General features: G+C 36.4%; 1 protein-coding gene across 6 annotated transcripts in view; it reads right to left on the bottom strand.

Moving 5' to 3' along the window:
- Positions 1-19,765, bottom strand: part of anks1b (ankyrin repeat and sterile alpha motif domain containing 1B) — a 180,524-nt gene that overhangs the window by 88,254 nt on the left and 72,505 nt on the right. For all 6 annotated transcript variants that reach the window (XM_058772300.1, XM_058772299.1, XM_058772298.1 and 3 more), the window contains 2 exons: positions 15,638-15,788; positions 6,100-6,236 (listed from right to left, as the gene is read on the bottom strand). In XM_058772300.1, coding sequence (XP_058628283.1) covers positions 6,100-6,236; positions 15,638-15,788 — 288 coding nt within the window. The remainder of the gene's footprint in view (positions 1-6,099; positions 6,237-15,637; positions 15,789-19,765) is intronic.

Raw genomic sequence — 19,765 nt, 5'->3', positions numbered from 1 at the left:
AAAAAGGTCCAGAAGAATTACCTCAGGTAATACTAATCCCGTGCGAATAGACCAGCTGTAAATATGTACGTAAATATTACCTAATTTCCTATTTAAAAGTAGTTTTCCGCATTTTTTCCACGCTTGAAGAAACATTCAGTTGCGTTCTAGGCGGTGGGACAAGTCTGCGGCAAACCTCGAATGTTTTCTGCATATGACCATTCAGATCACAAAGAAGGTCGAAAGCACTTGTTAGAGCCACGAAACTTCTGTTAGCTTTAGGTAAGTGTCTATTGCAAACAGAATCCAATCATAATTGAATTAATTTAATTAATAAATCAATGGATGTAGCACGCACATGACGACAGGGAGGTGACGGCAGTGTGTAAATCGAGTTACTCCTCCCACTTCTGGTAGTTTTACTGGGATTTCTTATCCCGTGCGAATTGGCCATTAATATTACAGACGTCCTGTGGTAAATTAACATTACTTCATCTACCCTTGTAAAACTAATCCAGTCTGAATAGGGCTTTAAAATGTTATAAGAGATTAAAGAGAACTGGTGTTCTTTTTTGCACACTAGCTGATCCACTGAGGGTGTGGATGTGAATTTGAAAGCGCACCAATAATTCAAATGAAACATAGCCGTTTTCAAGGCTGGTTATAATACTGAGCACCGTAACCAGTTTATTCATCCAGATAAAGATACAGATTGAGGTGTCGAACAACCTTGATGCGTAGAGCAACACTTTATCAACATTCCTCTTGCTCGCCCTCCTTCTCACACATAAACACACACACACACACACTTTCACTCACTTCAATACAACTGCCGTCTCCATGACAACGGAGGCAAAGCTGCAAGAACAGGAGCACCGCAATAACAACAACATTACCAAATATAGAGTTCCTGTTGCTAAAAAAAGGCAACAGGAACACACTCAGCAAAGGAGGAGGGGCTGCTGTTCATTACAAAATGAGATGCCTCAGAGCACAAATCAAACCGACTGCAGGGTTTTACAACACCTGTTATCCTTAAATGATCCTGAAACAAGCAAAACCAGAAGAAATCATGGGGAATTAATGGAAAAGTTCAACCAAAATGACATTTCTGTCATCATTTACCTCATTACCTGAACTTCTACAACAGAATGTTCATGCTGCTGCTTCTTTTTTTTTTAATGCAACAAAAAGTAGCTTCAACAAAAAGCCTTTTTGAAAAAGGCTGCATTTATTTAATCAAAAAAAAAAAGAAGAAAAAAAAGGAAAAACTGTAATATTGTGAAATAGTATTACAATTTAAAATATTTAAAGATTTTGTAATGTTTTTAAAAAGTCTCTTATGCTCACCAAATCTGCATTTATTTGATCAAAAAATACAGTTAAAACATTAATATTGTAAAATATTACTGCAATTGAAAATAACTGTTTTCCTTTTAATATATTTTAAAATGCAATTTATGATGCAAAGCTGAATTTTCAGCATCATTACACCAGTCTTTAGTGTCACATGATCCTTCTGAAATCATTCTAATATGCTAGTTTGGTACTCAAGACATGTCTTATTATGTGAAAACATAGTATCTGATGAATAGAAAATTCTAAAGAACAACATTCCATCTTTACAGTCACTTTTCAATCAATCAATTTAATGCATCCTTGATAAATAAAAAACATGAATTAATATTCAAAAAAAGCTTAAAGTTTCAGATCACCATTCACTTTAACTGTACTAAAAAGGGCAGCATGAACATTCTGCTAAACATCTTTTAGGTAAATGGTAAATGTTCAAGAAAGAAAAGTAAAGGAGAGTTATGAAGCTCCTGCTTCACGCTGTGTTTGTTTGTATCACACACAAAGAATTACACGATATTAGCATCATTAGCATGACAAACTCGAAACTCAAGGGGCCGAGGGCATGAAATATGCAATCTGCATCATTTAGCTCATGACCATTTCATCAACGGTGTTACAGTTTAATCGCCAAAGGGGTTCTCAACATCCAGCTGGGCGCATGAAATTATCTTTTATTCCTGAATTGCTATTAAAGAGAAAATGCTGAATATGTTATGACCACAGTGCTTTGAGAGCCTACGGGAAGATTTCAACAGAAGACACATAGCACAAGGTCACTGATGAGTGTGTGTGGGCTACACTTTTAGTTCACTCACAGTGCAAACACACACACATTTGTTCACACTGCCAATTAAACACTTCTTAATTTAAACTCTCTGTTTCTCACAAGTACACACCCACACACACTTAAAAGGTCGATAAAAAGCAGAAAAGGACACGTCATAATGTCACGACCCTCTTCAACCATCCGATCCAATGGTTGCAAGTTGGTTGCTTTCACAGCTCCTCTAACACACTGCCATCAAATTTCAATTTTGAATTTTAATTTCACAACAGTTGTGAGGGAGAACTAGCAGGTCGGTGGCTGTAAGAGTCCTCTGTACTGTGTGAATTCAGCCCAATGGCTGCGCTTCACATCAAGAGGCATTTTGACAGCTTTGAGTATCTCTCTCTCTCATCAGAGGCTGACACACTCTCTTCTAAAAAACTCATGTCTTCTACCGCATTTGTAATGTCTGTCATTAAAATAGACAAAAGCTATGTAGATGCTAAGTGCGAACATGAAAGCTATCAGTTGTAAATCTTTGAAAATGACACATATTTCAAACGCAGCCTGAACTTCTTTTAGGTCACGAGATTTGATTTTGCATAATTGAGTGTGCATCATTTTTCTACAACTGAGTGTCCATAAATTTACACAACCACTGCAAAACCTGTATATTTATTTTTTTAAAATAGCAAGGATCATATAGATAGATGTACATGTTTCTCTTTCTTATCTCCATCAGCCAAGAGAAACACAGGGAACATCATTCTCCAGCATCTTGCACTGTCAAAAAGGGCAGCGAGATTATCAGAACCACTTACAGCTAAATTAATCACAGTTGGGCTTCAACACTGTGCCAGATAAACTGTGCCACACACACATACAACCTAAAGCATCTAAAGATCTGTACCTGTGAACTTGTTAAAAACAGATGTGGAAGATAAAGAAAAGGACTTCTTGTGGTCATTTAACAGGTTATTTTTCTGTTTTCTGATCTGAATATCAGAGATATTTGTTATTAAAAATCAGTTTAGCCAAATGCCACTAAATTTACATTGAAGTTGAATAGGCTTGAACCAGTTATGACAGGTTTATATTTTGTTTCTCTTTCCTGCTACCTGAGTGAGAAAGCACACACTTGAGAATAAAGTTATGCAGTTTTTAGCTCAGCTGTATTACAGTGGTTGTGTTTTGTGTGTGTGTGTGTGTGTGTGTGTGTGTGTGTGTATGTATCTGTGTGTGTGTGTGTGTGTGAACAGCTGATAAAGCATCAAGAGGATTTTCTGTCCCCACTACGGCTCAAGAGCTTCTGCTGTCCACATTCAAGCACACAAAAGAACACATTTCACTGTGTCATTTTGCTTTTCTACAAAGGTTAATTACATTTTTAACTAATTTAATTACGCATTGTCCTCTGCCAGGCAGATGCAGATCAAGAATCAATTCTTGACCAGAAAGCCTTGTTAAACAGAGATTAAATCAGGTAAAACAATTGTTGTAGTGTCCGAAAACGCATTTTCAAATAATACACTACAGCTCTGCTCCAAGACCTGCTGTAGTAAGCTGCCTGCTGTCTGCTGTCTGTTCTTCTAAGGCAGCATCTTAACCAAAGTGGAACCTCATAAGTGATCCACATTCAAAATGCTCTGTATTTTAATGCTTAAAAAGGGATTGTTGCATGATTCTACTGGGATCAAATCATTCCAATTAACATGTTGCTAAGCTAATGTAGTAAGCTTAGTACATATGAGTCTTATGTTGAGATTTAAATGCAGCTAGAGGCAAATGATCCCTCATCAGTCTCTTCCTTTCTCCCAAGGGAACCAGGGGCACACCTGGATGGGCCGTAGAGCTTATGATTAACAGACGTGACTAGACTCCTCTCCGCTTGTGCATAGAGCAAATGAGGAGCTCAATTGGCCCATCAGTGTGCCGAAGCCCTTGTCAGCTCTGATGGAAGCCCACTTTAGTGATCATGAGTGCTGTGTGATGATTTAGCTACCACTAATACAGACTGCTGTGTCATGCATGCAGAGTTTTGATGCCATGTAGTGCAACAGGTTTTATAACCCACATTTATTGGAAATCAGATTTCATTTGGTACATTTGCATACATAGCTTGGCGGCGGGTTCTATTTTGCGATAATGACCATCTGGTTCTAGATTAGCATTATTTTGCAGTTTTTTTGCAGAAGAGATAAAGACAAATAAAAAGGCATAAAATAAGTAAGAGTGAGTCACATGTGACTTGTTCATCACCAGCTGAAGATAGACTGCACTTAGCAGCACTACAGCACAATAAATGAAATCAATCTTTAGGAAAGTGCACTGCACGTCATGTGCCCAACTGGAGTATTGTGGAGCTTGTTGTTGAAGACAGTGGGGAAGAATGTGCACAGTTGTGTCTCTTTCTAATCCTGCGGGCGCTCAGCATGCAGACAACACGGCCCGAAAGAGGGCCAGCGCAGATAAACGAGGGATTGTGGTTGACTGAAAAGAGGACAAACATGACTCTGATAGGAAGCACTGAGCACTCTGACAGGGATGAAAAAGGGCCCATTCACACTCTTCTAAGAGAATAATAAGTCACAAACACAGAGCAGGAAACCAACAGAGAGAAAGAGACTTTGCAGAAAAGAGACAACATCATACACAGTTGCCTCAAATAGATAACCTAAGCCACAGTTACAAACATATGAATTTCACGTGCATTAAATATAAAATATCTAACCAAGTGGCAACTGTAAACAAATTATGCTGGAGCTTTTCTCGGAACTCATTTGACTATTCTGAGCCATATTATCTGGTCCCAATTGGTATTATTTATTCAATAACCACCTGCAATCCAGTTTAATCAGGCCCTATCTGCACTGATATAGCATTAGATAGAGCCTAATTTGCAAAGGTCAGCGCTACTCTCATAAACGTGCCACTATTGCCACACGCAGAAAGCAGGCAGTAAACAGAATTGAGTTAATAATAATAATAAAAAAGATGTTTACGAACATTTTATAGCAATCCTGGCAGCAGTAATTCATTGAATGCTGATGAAATGGATAAAGACAATTGTGCCATGTAAACTTTATTCAGCAGTTTTTCAGCGGGTGTTTGTGCTGTTACTTGATATATCCGTATAATTTCTTTTATGTGCATGAATTGTGGCATATTGTTAGTGAATAATCTTCTAGACACTGAAAAAAATCTGTTGCAGGATGAATTTTCAATTAGAAATTGCTTGCAATTTCAGAAATAATTACAAATAAACTGTAAGTAACACGTTTAATTAAACGTGACATTTTAGAGTAGAAAAAACATTTTACATTGTATATTATCATTTAGAATTATAAATAACAATTAATATTAATAGAATTCTGTTTTATTTACAACTTTACAATGTACGTTTTGTAATGTATAATTAATTTAGGTTTATAATAATTAATAATGAATATAATTTATAATTAATATTAATTTATTATCTAAATTATTTTTTTTATAAATATTTTGCTTAGTGTGCTTCTGTAATTATTATTGGTTAATAAATGCCAATTTGGCTTGATAATGCAATTACTTTCATGCGCTTTTAAGGATGCGTTTTTAATTGTCCAGGCACTTTTTGGGAACACTAAAGCTTGATCTTACTATACTGTAACTGATGCTAATCAAATAAAAACCCTCAAGTTTGAAGAAAGAGTGAAAATGAGGGCGGCTTGGGACAATTGCATATCAAAGCATGAAGAGAATCCGCCCGTCGGGCATGTGCATATTTATAATAGCCGTATAATTAAGATGAAGAATGCTCAGTATCTTAGCGTAGATGTAAGACAGTACTGCTCTTGTGTGTGTGTGTGTGTGTGTGTGTATGACTCCCACACACAGATGCTGCGATAGTTACAGCCAGACTATGTTTTATCTAAAAGAGCACCATTAACCTTGAAAGCAGAACAACATAATAGACTGTGTGTGCATGTGTGTTCCTGCGTGTGCGTGTGTGTGTGTACCTGGGGGCGGATGACTCTCTCGATGTTCCTCAGGGCCGTATCAGGTGAAGGAGGCGAGCAGTCAGGAGTCAGGCCTGTAGAGTCGTCACCATGGTTACCTCGCTCTGCATCACTGACCGACACATGTGAGAAGTGGCCTTCAGTGAGACAAAAAAAAACAGAGATTGAGATACACTGAAATTAAAACCACATGATTCATACATTAAAAACAATGAGCCTGAAATGACTTCTAGGACAGAATTAGGCAGACAAATGTATTACCGCCATTGATTCTAAAGTCACTGGCCAGAAGTGCTACTTATGGGAAGCAAAAGGGCTTTTGGAAAGAAACTAAATGATGCAGAAATTCAATGAAAGCACTTCCAGCAATAGCTGGAATAAACTCTGAAGGGGACCTTCAATGCTAATGAAATGGCTGAACACCGAGCATTTAACGCAGAGCCTTTGCACCATTACCATTAACACTCTGAAATCCTGCGTGTGACACACAGAGGTGAAAGGTTTTATTAATATGTGAGCTTTTGTCAGTGTCAATTACCATAGAAAATAATTTCAATTCATCCCTTAGTTTGTAAAAACAATCAAAAAATTTGTTGTTCTTACATTGTTATCTATGTGTGCTGCATAAGGCCAATTTATACTGATGAAAAAACTCAACAAACTGGGCAAACGTGCGTGCACAGCCTGAAGACAAGGTAGACAGATGAAGTTCCAACGTGAGTATTTAATAAGAATCCACATAGAAGAAAGCAGCAATAAACACAAGAATCACCATCAGATACCAATAAACTCCAACCAACACAACAAACTGCATCAGATAGAAATAAACTCCAACACAACAAACTCTATCAGATACCAATAAACTCCAACCAACACCAACAAACTCAATCAGATAGAAATAAACTCCAACACAACAAACTCCATCATATAAAAATAAACTACAACCAACACAAACTGCATCAGATAGCAATAAACTTCAACCAACACCAACAAACTGCATCAGATAGAAATAAACTCCAACACAACAAACTCTATCAGATACCAATAAACTCCAACCAACACAAACTGCATCAGATAGCAATAAACTTCAACCAACACCAACAAACTCCATCAGATACCAATAAACTCCAACCAACACAAACTGCATCAGATACCAATAAACTCCAACCAACACCAACAAACTCAATCAGATAGAAATAAACTCCAACACAACAAACTCCATCAGATAGCAATAAACTCCAACCAACACAAATAAACTCCATCAGATAGAAATAAACACCAACATAACAAACTGCATCAGATATCAATAAACTCCAACCAACACCAATAAACTCCATCAGATAGAAATAAACTCCAACACAACAAACTCTATCAGATACCAATAAACTCCAACCAACACCAACAAACTCAATCAGATAGAAATAACTCCAACAAACTCCATCTGATACCAATAAACTCCAACCAACACAACAAACTCCATCAGACACCATTAAACTCCAGTCAACACCAACAAACTCCATCAGATAAATAAAAAAAAACTCCAACCAACACCAAAAAATACCAACAAACTCTAACCAACAAAACCAAACACCAACAAGCTCCAACAAACACCAAATTCAGCCATATAGGCAAATAATGATAACAATTTTGGTTAATTGTGTAATCGATTCAAGATCATTAGTAACATCTTTCTGGTTACAGATGACAATATTGCTGGTTACCAGAGGTGTAAAAAGTACTCAAAAATTTTACTCAAGTGAAAGTACAGATACTCAGTCAAAATTTTACTCAATTAAAAGTACAAGTATCTGGCCAAAAACATACTTGAGTAAAAGTAAAAAAGTACAACTTTAAATTGTACTCAAGTATTAAAAAAGTAGAAGTACTTTTTTTTTTTTCTGACAGACATTCAGAAGTTTGATTAAAGGGAGAAAACGAAACAAAATGCAATGACACAGGTCAAACACGTATATCTAGTGCAAATGCAGCACAGCGCAACACAGGAAATAAAAAATACAGGGAAAGGGATTAAAAGGAACTTCCATCCTTTCCACCCTCATGCCATCCCATATGACTTTCATTTATCAGATGAACACAAACTAAGAGTTTTAGGGGGAAATCACGTGTATGGGACATCCAAAAATGACACTTCAAAAACTATGCAAGGTGAGTATGACAGTAACTCATGCAACCCCTGTTAATGAATCAGTGTCTTCTTAAGTGACACGATAGTCATATGTATACTATCAAATACTAATATTTTAAACTTGACCGTCATGTTCACTTTGTGTGGTTTCTGAAGTGGTTCTGTCCCCTTGCATTATCTGGACTAAAAATCTTTGCTTGAGTTCATCTTAAGAAAGAAAATAATAAACATTTGGGATGACATGAGGGTCAGTAAATGATGAGAGAATTTTCATTTTTGGGTGAACTATCATTCCAGAACTATCCCAGAGAGTCATAGAATTACAAAATTAACATTTTAAAAGGCCACTTTTTGTGTGTGTTGTCTATTCAACATCACTGGCTACAAGGATAATTAATCTTTTAACTGTTTATTTGGGGTATTTAGAGTTTTTTTTCTCAGCAAATATTGATAAATAATTATTTGCGACTAATTAGATTAATTAATGAGCAAATCATGTAATTATTAAGATTAAAAATAAAATAAAATTGACAGTCCTAATTCCTACTCAATGTATAATATGACATATTATAAATACAACATATCCACTACCTGGTAAGAACATCACTAAACATGAAACAATTAATTTAACATACAATGTTTATTTAAACACTTATGGAGATTTGTATTTAATTAAAAAATATTCCCACAAAATATTAATTGTATTTAAAATGTAATCACTGATTTTTATTTATTTATTTTTTTTGTACTCAATCTTACTGATATATTACACAGCTAATGGCTCTATCAAAACAGAATGAATACTGAATAAACTTTTTTGGGGAAAACTGAACTTTTGCTACCTCAATATGCTTCCTCAGATTTGATAGTGAACTTTTGAAGCCAGACATTTACCTGATGAAAGTCATAACTGAAGTAGAAATGTGTGTGCTTGATGCAAAAAAACAATGATCATTGGTTCTCACAACAGGCACGCACGTTTGAGCTTCCGTTTACCATATTTATTGTGCATAAGATAAAATAAAAATGTAATGTACTTTTCAAGATGAAATAAAATTGTAAGGAGTAAAAAGTACTGTTTTTTCTTCAGAAATGTAGTCAAGTAAAAGTACAAGTAGTCAGTTTAAATTGTACTTGAATAAAGTACAGATCCCCCAAAATAATACTTAAGTACAGTAATCAAGTAAAATTACTCAAGTATTTTACACCTCTGCTGGTTACAGATGACAAAGCACCATAATGTTATCGGTTTTGGAGATATACCAGCGTAGTTACATGGTATTCTTGAATTACCTTACAAATACCATGAAGCTTGAATATGGCAAACATCCAGCTCAATGGTTTTACCATTTGACACCATTACTGTATCATGGTACCACTATTATACTTTTTAAGGGAAGCGTGCCTTGTACAAAGTCATAACTTCTGTTGTATTGTTTTCAATCCTATGAGAATAAACTATTACCAATATAATTATAATTAACAATGTTAGTAACAAGATCTCATCCCTCAGATCAGTACAACATGCTGTGTGTGTTTGTGTATGTGCGTTTTGGTTTCAAGACACACTCTGAAAATAGCACGTGTACTGTATATACATTTACACACACTGCAGTGTAGGAGTGGGATCGCATAATCGTCTGAGCAGATTTCCCTAGAGTGGGATCACTCTCTGTGAATGAGGGATGAAACAGAGGAGAAGAGAAAGAGGGATGAAACAGACGAGAAGAGAAAGAAAGAGAGCAGAACGAGGTGAAGGGTGGGTTACATCTGACTCCTCCACCAAATTACTGAGAAAAACCTTTTCCATCAATCACACACAGCTCATACTGTGTGAAAGCCATGCTGTTCAGAAACTGCAACTTCATCCCTGTAGGTGCAATCTCTGTTTCTCCAGTCCTGCATGATGGAACGCAGAAAACAGTAAGGCATGATTATGTTAGCTCTAAACGAGCGACTACCAAGTGAGTCAATAAGCCCAACAGCATCCATGCGGACTAAATCAGAGTCAAATCCAAGCTGCATTCATTTATTCAACACCCTCCTCATTTTCCTTTCCTTCTGTTTTTCAAATTAGTTGATTGACAACTAAAAGGCAGGAGATGAGCAACAAGATTTGCCATAGTCAAAACACTAGAGACTTAAAGCGAAAAGCATCATTTTCCCCTGTATTCCACCATAACAGTAAACAAGCAGGTAATTAGGCAATCAAACATATCAAATCCAAGCATGCACATATGTTTACTTAGGGACACAACAGTCCCCAAAAGCGATCCTAATCTGACGGAACAAAATAGAAAAAAAAAATCACCTTTATCATCAGGGTCATTGCAACCTTGTATAATTTTCTTCTATTTAACACAAAAGGAACATTTTGAATATTCCATGTAGAATCAGAGCTTTCCAGATTCAAAAATGATCAAAAAGCACCACAAATATATTATAAAAATTGTTCAAATTATAGATTGGTACCTCAATACTATGCACTGAAAAAAAAAAAAAAAAAAAATTGAGCCAATTTAAAATTTCAAGGCAACCAGCTTCAGCAGATTTTTGAGTTTTCTCAACTTGTCGTTTTAAGTTTATACAACAAAAATTTGAGAATCTTCCACAAAAATTAGTTTAGCAAACTCAAAAATCTGCTGAAGCTGGTTGCCTCAACTTTTTTTTTTTTTTTTACAGTGTGGTACTATGTGGCAACAGACTGAAATTTAAGTCATAATTCACTGAACATCTTCCTCTCCGGTGAGTTGCGAAAAGATTATTGATTCAGTAAGTCAGTGAAGTCAAGATCTGTAAAAAAAAAAAAAAAAGGCTGCTGTAATTAGTTATAACAACTTCTAATTTGTTGAGATAACTTAAGTTTACAACGTAAGTAAACTAAAGGTAACTGAACGTACAATTTTAAATCACTTACTTTTTTAAAGTTGAAACAACAAATTATTACTTATTTTAATGTCCAGTGTTATGGAAACACATTTCTGCCACTGAATTAAACATTTAAAAAGGTAAATGAGTTTTTATCTCACAATCCTGACATCTTTTCTCTCAATTCTGAGACATGAAGTCAGAATTATTAGATATAAACTTGTAATTCTGAGAAAAAGTCACAATTGTGAGATATACACTCACAATTTCACGGGTTTATATCTCACAATTCTGATTTTATAACTGCAATTGCAAGATGTAAACTCACAATTGCGAGAAAAAAAGCCAGAATTGTGAGCCCCCCAGAAGAACTCCAGGAGAGCTGGGATTTTAAATAAATAATGACTTGTATTTCTATTTGCTTGAAGACCTTATATATAATGCACAAATTATATGAACCACTTCCGTAATTTATTTAGCAGATTTTTTTAACCTTTTGGAGCAGTGATATTTTAGTATTATTTAAATATTATTATAGTTAATATTTATTTATTTATTAATATTAAAATTGTATTTGTTTTTGTTTGTTTGTATTCTATTTAGCTTTAGTTTACTTTTATAGCAGTTTTAGTCATTTTAGTAATTCATAATTTTCGTTCCTTAAGTTTTTCATCTAATATTTATATTTATAATATTTATAATATATTTATATTTATATTCTTCAAAATTCCACCTTGTGTTGAAAGGAACAACGTATATATTTGGGTTTCATGCATATTCAGAACAACCTAAGGGTGGGTAAATAAGACGTACTTACAACTAGCTTTATATAAAAACAATAGATGACTATGGTATGTCCTCATTTAGTTAGCAAGGTAAATGCATGTCTGGGAAAGAAAATAAAAGAAACCATCGGTGTTAAAACCATTTAAACGGGCCTTGGGTAATCATATATCATGCTTGATGGTGTTTGTTCCTGTCTTCGCACACATTTGAAACCTTAGCATGTTTCACAATAAACCCACCACTGTGGCTCAGAGATAAGACACACTCTTTTCTGAATATTTCAGACTTCATCTCACTCATACACAAGTACTTTAACCAACATATGTCAGCCTTATAGACTGACACTGAAATTATATGAAAAAATGATATTCTGCATTCATGGTGAATGCTGAGCAGACTAATGAATTACAGAAATACCATTAAGTCAGTTGGGTCCACACGGACACACACTTCTACACGCGGCTCATTTCTTCCCTTCAAACACCAGTGTCATGAATACTGACGAGCTCGGTTCCTCTAGTATGCAAATGATGGCGGAATATTCATGAACCACTAAACTGAGCGGCGTTAATAATTGAAACAAAATGGCAGACTCGATTGTCGCTTGCACACATGCTTCTATTTGTACTTTCTTTATTGACGCCTGTCAGAGTCCCATTTAAAACAATGTTCGCGGTGGATCAAAAAACCCGTCCTCGGTGGAGGGATCGCACGAGTGCATGTGAGAGTGAGAGATCCTAACGGAGCTGGTGGGAAAGAGTATGATTGTCAAAACTGCTCGCAGCTGTTTTTGTGATAACAGCGGGCGGATCTGTGACTGTGGTAGGAAGCTCAGTGGGGCTTGACCCTGTTGGTAATGGGCAGGAAGCTGGGGATGAACTCGACTTGTGTTTTACTCTTTCAGCCATTAGCCATTAACCTCTCTGAGCATTTCTGAGGGAGAAAGAGGCACATAGGAGCTATGGGAACACCGAGACTCTTCAGACACAGATGCTGAAAGATTAGCAGGCCATTACTCCAGTTGCACAGAAATATGGATATCCAAACATATTATTATGTGCAGTTTTGGTGGCACACCTACCAAATTCAATGACGCAACTGCCAGAGATTCTTCTACTATATTGTACATTTTAGATTGACTGATGGATTCACTGAACAACACCCTGCTTGGACCCGTTGGTACTTCCAGTGAATAAAAGTAAACAAAATAAAGCAATAATTAAATACATTTCGTATTATTGTTGAATAAAGTAATATATAAAATATATATGAATTGAATTTATGTTTAATTTATTTATATTGTATTTATGTCCATGTCTTCATTCACCCCACCACATTGGCCAAAGCACTGACGCATTTCTGATTAAAATTAAATAAATTAAAATAAAGAATTATTTTAAAAGGACTGGAGACAGCTGAACTACTGTAATCTGAGGCCACATACTGGAAAAAAGTCTTACATTGGGCTCATCACATGTGACCGTAATTGAGCACGACTTGCTCATTTAAGTAAAAAAAAAAGAGGAAGAAGAAAAGGAGGGGACAGACAGAAGATAGGGACATAGAAGAGATAAATAAACAGGAAAAGACACACCAAAGCAGATGTAACAGGACTTATGCTGAGCCATATCTTGATTCTTTCCACCTAAATCCTGTTTTTGACAAGCTGTCACTTAATAAATCCTCAGCAAATCGTACACAGTCAGTGTGATCGTGCAACATAACACAATACTGTTGCAAAAGTTGGGTGGAAATGGATACCTAGATGACACCTAAAGGACATCAGTCAGTTAAAGTTTCCCACCTTGTTTCCTGTTGCCTGTTGAGTTTAAAAGTTAGCTTTCATGATCATCTTCCATGATCTTTTCATTTTAAAAAAATATTGCTTTAGTCTTACCAAACATTTCACAATCGCTTTGTTGGATGCAAGTCATTATTTACCAGTCATGGTTAACATTCTTGCATAGACTCACACAGGATATGGCCAAGAGAGGTGAACTATGAGCACATATTTCTCTTTCTCTTATTACTTGCACATTCAGCTGTGACAGAAATGAGAAAAACTGCAAACTTCGCCTTCAGGCAACATGAAATCAAAATGCACTCTAAAAAATTTGTCCTTGGAGACCATGAATTCATTCAACCCAACACAGTGATTATCCCGTCATAACGGTGATGTGCAAGCATCTCTATTTATTCTCGGATATACCGGTGCGAGTGTTTTGATTGGTCCTGTGCTTTCCTGCAGTGTTGACTATAATCAGGCAGAGAAAAGAGTCCTGCAAGCTGTGATTTCATGCTTGTGGAGATATCGAGAGGCCAAAAATAGAGCTGGTCAAAATCCACAAATGTTCACGCAAACATCCGCATAAGCACCAACAGAGGGTTACAGTACAGTAACACAGGAAATAGTTTCATAAAACACACACACACACACAGATGAAGTGAAGTCCCGCAGGACTGTGCTGCTACATTAATAGAGTCGTCTGCGAGATCAACAGCGGCTGCGGCTGCATCAGGTGTGAATCACTGGCCTACAGGCAACACGGCTCGCTGTGTCTCCATGACAACTTGTAGGTGACTCACCAACCTCTCTGGGTAAGGCTAAAGCTGTTTCCACGACAACCCTTACTCTTACCGCAGGAATGATGCCAAAGGAAAGAACTGCGGTATCCCAGCACTACACTCATCTACCTAAACAAGAGGAGGGGGTGCCATGGGGCCCAATGTTCTTATTGGTCTAAAAATTAAGCACAGACAGCTGTTTTGTGAAATATTTATAATATGCTATAATATAATATGCTAGAATATCCCCAGTAAAAAAAAGTAACATATTTAAAATACATTTATTTCATACTAAGTATATTTCGAAACTATTAAAAATTATAATTCAACTTTATTTGAAGTACTACTTGTGCACAATGTACATTTCTTAGTATTAAGCCTATATGCATTTTAATATCACTGTTGATGAGGACTGTATGATCTTTGAACAATATCAGTCTTTAAATGCAAGATATTTAGAGTATACTTGCAATAGTGCCATATTATCACAATCAAATATACTTCAGTATACCTTTAGTTGAACTTCAGCACTACTACAGCATAATTAAAGTACATTAAGTACAAAATTAGCTGTTCCAATTTAGCAGACTTATACCAGTTTAGTATACTAATAGTACAATAGTACTAATAAGTACATAAATATGTAAATGTATTGTAGTATACTTAACATGAAATAAATGTATTGCAAATACATTTTAGTATATTTATTTTTCACAAGGGGTACGTTATAATACAGGGGTGTCCAACTCAGTTCCTGGAGGGCCGCTGTCCACTGTCCAAACACAAATAAATACACCTGAACCAACTAATGATGGTCTTCAGGATTACTATAAACCTCCAGGCAGGTGTTTTAGAGCTGGATGGAGCTACATGTGATATGATATGATATGATATGATGATATAATAATGGTTTGTGAAGCATTTATACATATTTAGATAATAAAAACAATAAGAATAAGAATCATTATTATAATTATTGTATCCATTGTAAAATTAGTAGATTCTGAGAAGTGCAAAAATAAAAATAAAGAAATTATTATGATGGTTATCATTTTTATTACTATTATTATTAATAATAATACTAAGAAGAAGAAGAATGCTATATTTTTTCATTTTAGTTTTCATTTAGTTTTCATTGATTTTATTAGTTTTTATTGATTTGAAGTTACTAACCGTTGCGAGGACAGGCATTGTGGAGGTGGATGTCCAGAGAGCAGGGTTTGCGTGTGACAGCTGTAGCCACTGACTCGTAAGGGTTGTCCTCATCTTCTGGTAAAAACACATCCAATGATGGAGAATGGGCAATTTCAGCACATCGCTTGTCCTGCACACAAACAACATAACACAAACCAGAGTCAAAAGATGGATGGGTGGATAGACAGAAATCAAAAAAATTACACATCAACTATAAAAAGGCACCAAGTTTTTTCGTGTGTGAAAAAACACTCAGCATCCAATTGAGAGCTTCTCTCCAAAGAAAATCGACCGTTCTGTCTCACGCGCCAACTGACAGGGATAAACATCCATCCATGACACCCTGCTCTATCATCTTCAATGAAACATTGCCATCACCTCCTGCTGCCTGTTTGTCTTCATGGGTGCAACACAGCAGGCGTGTGAGGGCAACCATCCCTCAAAGTAAACATAGCACAGGCCAAGCTGCCCCCATTGTCATCGCACTTATTTCCCATGAACCCCATCGATTTCTTCTAAGACGACTATTACTCTACCTGTCAGTCCCAAATCCTGCATCACCCAGCAAGCATTAGACACATCCATCATGTGCCGGGCACAGGTGCAGAGCGATTTTTCACATGGGATTGAAAGAAAGACCTTTGTCTCTTTCTCGGTTTCTCTCCTGATTTGTCTACGATACAGCTGATCAGTTAATTCCATACAGACACTCAAGATCAGGTCTTGGTTAAGAGTAAATTAAACACTCACTCTCCACACACACTCAGACACAGGTGGTTTAAAACGTATATAAACATGGTTCAGTATGTATTAGTGTGGGTATGTTTATTCATAAACAAAAAGCTAACTAGCTTCTACTTGTGAATCAAAGGGTTGTGCGAAAAGGAAGTTTATAGCAGTGAGCAGGAGTGGTGCTTGCCCGTGCAAAAGTCGCCTCCAAGACCATACATTGTGGTAGGCAGCTGCCAGGGCATTGCTAGATATTTGCTATAGTGTTGATTGCCGTTACTACAGCATTACTAGGGTGTCTACTGTAGTTTGTAGGTGGTTACAAGAGTGCTCTGGCTGGTTACTAGTGCATTTCTAGCCAATTGTGAGCGGTGCTTGCCCATGCATGTTTCCTCCATGGTCCTAGATTGCTGTGAGTAGGGCATTGCTAGGTGGTTACTATGGTGTTGAATGTCGTTACTAGGGTGTTTACTGCAGTTTCTAGGGGGTTACTGGAGTGGTCTGGCTTGTTACTAGAGCATTTCTAGGCAATTGTTTGCCCATGCAAGTTGTCTCTATGATACCAGATTGTTTAAGTAGTTGCTAGGTCATTGCTAGTTGGTTACTATGGTGTTGATTGTCATTACTAGGGTGTTACTAGGGAGTTTATTATGATATTTAGGTGGTTACTAGAGTGGTCTGGCTGGTATTAGGATACTGTGTTTATTATGGTTACTAGGGGGTTACTCGAGTGGTCTGGCTTGTTACTAGAGCCTTTATAGGTGTTTATGAGTGGTGCCTGCCAACACAAGTTGCCTCCATGATGCTAGACTGTTTAAGTAGATGCTAGGTCATTGCTAGGTGGTTGCTATGGTGTTGATTGTGATTACTAGGATGTTACTAGGGTGTATATTATGGTTTTTAGGTGGTTACTAGAGTGGTCTGGCTGGTAACTAGCCATTGCTACATGATTGTGAGTGGTGCAGGCACATTCAAAAGATTGCTGTGGGTAGTTACAGGTCATTTCTAGGGGGTTGCTAGGATGTCTGTTGTGGTTATGAGTGCATTGATAAGATGTTTACTGAAGTTACTAGCGTGTTGCTAGGCGACTGTGAGTGTTATGTGCCTGTGCAGAAGTCATCTCCATAATGCCAGGGTGTTCTGGGTGATTGCCTGAGGCAAAATTATCAACCAGCTTTTGCAATTTCTGGGTGATTGCTAGGGTGTTGTTAGGTGATTGTAAGTGGTGCTTGCCCATGCAAAGGTTGTCTCCATGATGCTAGATTGTTGTGAGTAGTTGCTAGGGCATGGCTAGGGTGTTTGTTGTGTTAAGTGTCTTCATTGTGTTCACAAGGGTGTTGCTAAGTGGGTACTAAGCAGTGTTGGGTAAGTTACTTTCAAAAAGTAATTAATTACTATTACTAATTACATCATCAATATTGTATTTAAATTACTTTACTAATTACTCTGTCTGAAAAGTAACTTAGTTACTCAATAAGTAACATAATTTTTCAAATCGCTAATTAGGCTACATCTTAAAATCCCTATAAACCTTAATAGAAATTAAACTCTTTATTCTTTCAATTTGAGTCAAACATAGAATAGTTTAGCCTTTTAGCTTTAAAACAACTGTAATACTTAAACATTTTTATAAAAAAAAATGTAACCTTCTTTAGTTAAAAAATAGAATAAAAATATAAACAAAATATCTGAATAACAAAAAAGCTTAAGAAAAGTTAAACAATACATTTAAAGTTTGTCAAGATGTTCAGGAAAAGCCCAACTAGTAAAATCCGTACAGGTTTATGTAAAAATAACACGTTAACTAATGTAGGTAAGGTAAGAATAAATTACATAAATGATCTTCTCTGCTGAATAAAGCCGTGTCAGATCGAGCAGTTCTTCTGAGGAAAATTCCTCATTCCTCAAAGACTGTACCTCGCTTTAGTTTCATACTGATTACATAATCAGAGAATATTCGTTTTCGATTTGAATTTGTTCAATTTAAAAGTAGACATTTCAAGCTTTCAGATACGGGAAAGACTGTACTTCGCTTTCATATGGATTACATAATCAGGAATATTCATTTTCGATTTGAATTCGTTCATTTAAAAGTAGACACTTCAAGCTCAGATACGGGAAAGACTGTACCTCGCTTTAGTTTCATACTAAATACATAATCAGAGAAAATTCGTTTTCGATTTGAATTCGTTCATTTAAAAGTAGACACACAAGCTTTTTATAGACATATTTCTCAGGTCTCTGTCAAATATTCGCTGAGTTTGTGATGCGTAGAAAGTTGCTCACGGAGACCTAGATGGCAGAAAGTGCACCCTGTTTGTTTTGTTTATTTTGTAAAAGCACAATGTTTTGTTGTTATTGTCAGTGTACACAAATGAAAGTAGGCCCTTTTTAGATTCGATTGATTTTAGTCTTATCTGTATCTGAGTATTTAAGGTTTCTCTGAGAATCAGGAAAAACTGAAAGTGAATGCGCTGGTGCGCAGAGGGTTAAAGACGCTGCATTCAATTTTATCTTTAGACTCTAAATTTAGATAGGCAAATTCAATATTGATTTTAGAACTGTTGAAATGTGTGAAATGTGGCTACTGTTTTACAATTAGTTTTTTTATGTTTTCTGAAGAAATTTTGAGTGGTACTTGGAAAAGTCAGTTCCACGATGTTAGGGTATTCTGGGTGGTTGCTAGGTCGTTGATTACAGGCCAAAGTCAAAAAGTCCACCCACAAGTGAGAAGTTACATGCTGAAGTTTAAAACTTAGGGTTAGGAATGTGCCTTCAGATCTTTATCTCATCTTCCATTGCCCCTTCCCATGCAAACTGTCTGCGCATTTCTCCTCTTCTACCAACTCCTCTAATGATGGTTTTCCCCTCTCTCTTAATTTGTGAAGGCACACTGAATGAAGCTCGTCAGGAAGAACAGAAGCGCTCCAGAGAGTCATACAGAGAAATCAACAGACAGAATATTAGAGAGGTGAGAAAGACAGAGAGAGATCAAAGCCGCATTCACAAGAACTTACTTTTGGACTTTATGTGTCAGTTTTAATAGTGTGGTGGGGCAGGATAGAGGAGTCAGGCACACGCCGAGGAAAATACTTAGAGAGCAGGAAGGAGGGGAAATGGTCGGCCTTTGAATCAGTAGTTTCCTGCGTTGTACGCTAGCGCGCACACGCTTACACAGGAAACTACCCACTGGCCACACAGTATGAGAAAAAACTACAGCAAAGTTATGGATGACGATTCTCCAGCTATACCGCTGGTGAAATAATATGACTATGAAATAACCCAGAAGACAACTTTTAGCATTTTTAGAATTGGAAAAATGTAATAAATAATTCATAAATAACGAGAATGCTGGTAATAACAATAAACAATATAATT

Source organism: Onychostoma macrolepis, chromosome 04, assembly GCF_012432095.1.
Source record: "Onychostoma macrolepis isolate SWU-2019 chromosome 04, ASM1243209v1, whole genome shotgun sequence".
Lineage (NCBI taxonomy): Eukaryota > Metazoa > Chordata > Actinopteri > Cypriniformes > Cyprinidae > Onychostoma > Onychostoma macrolepis.
This window is presented reverse-complemented; position numbering and strand designations above follow the sequence as displayed.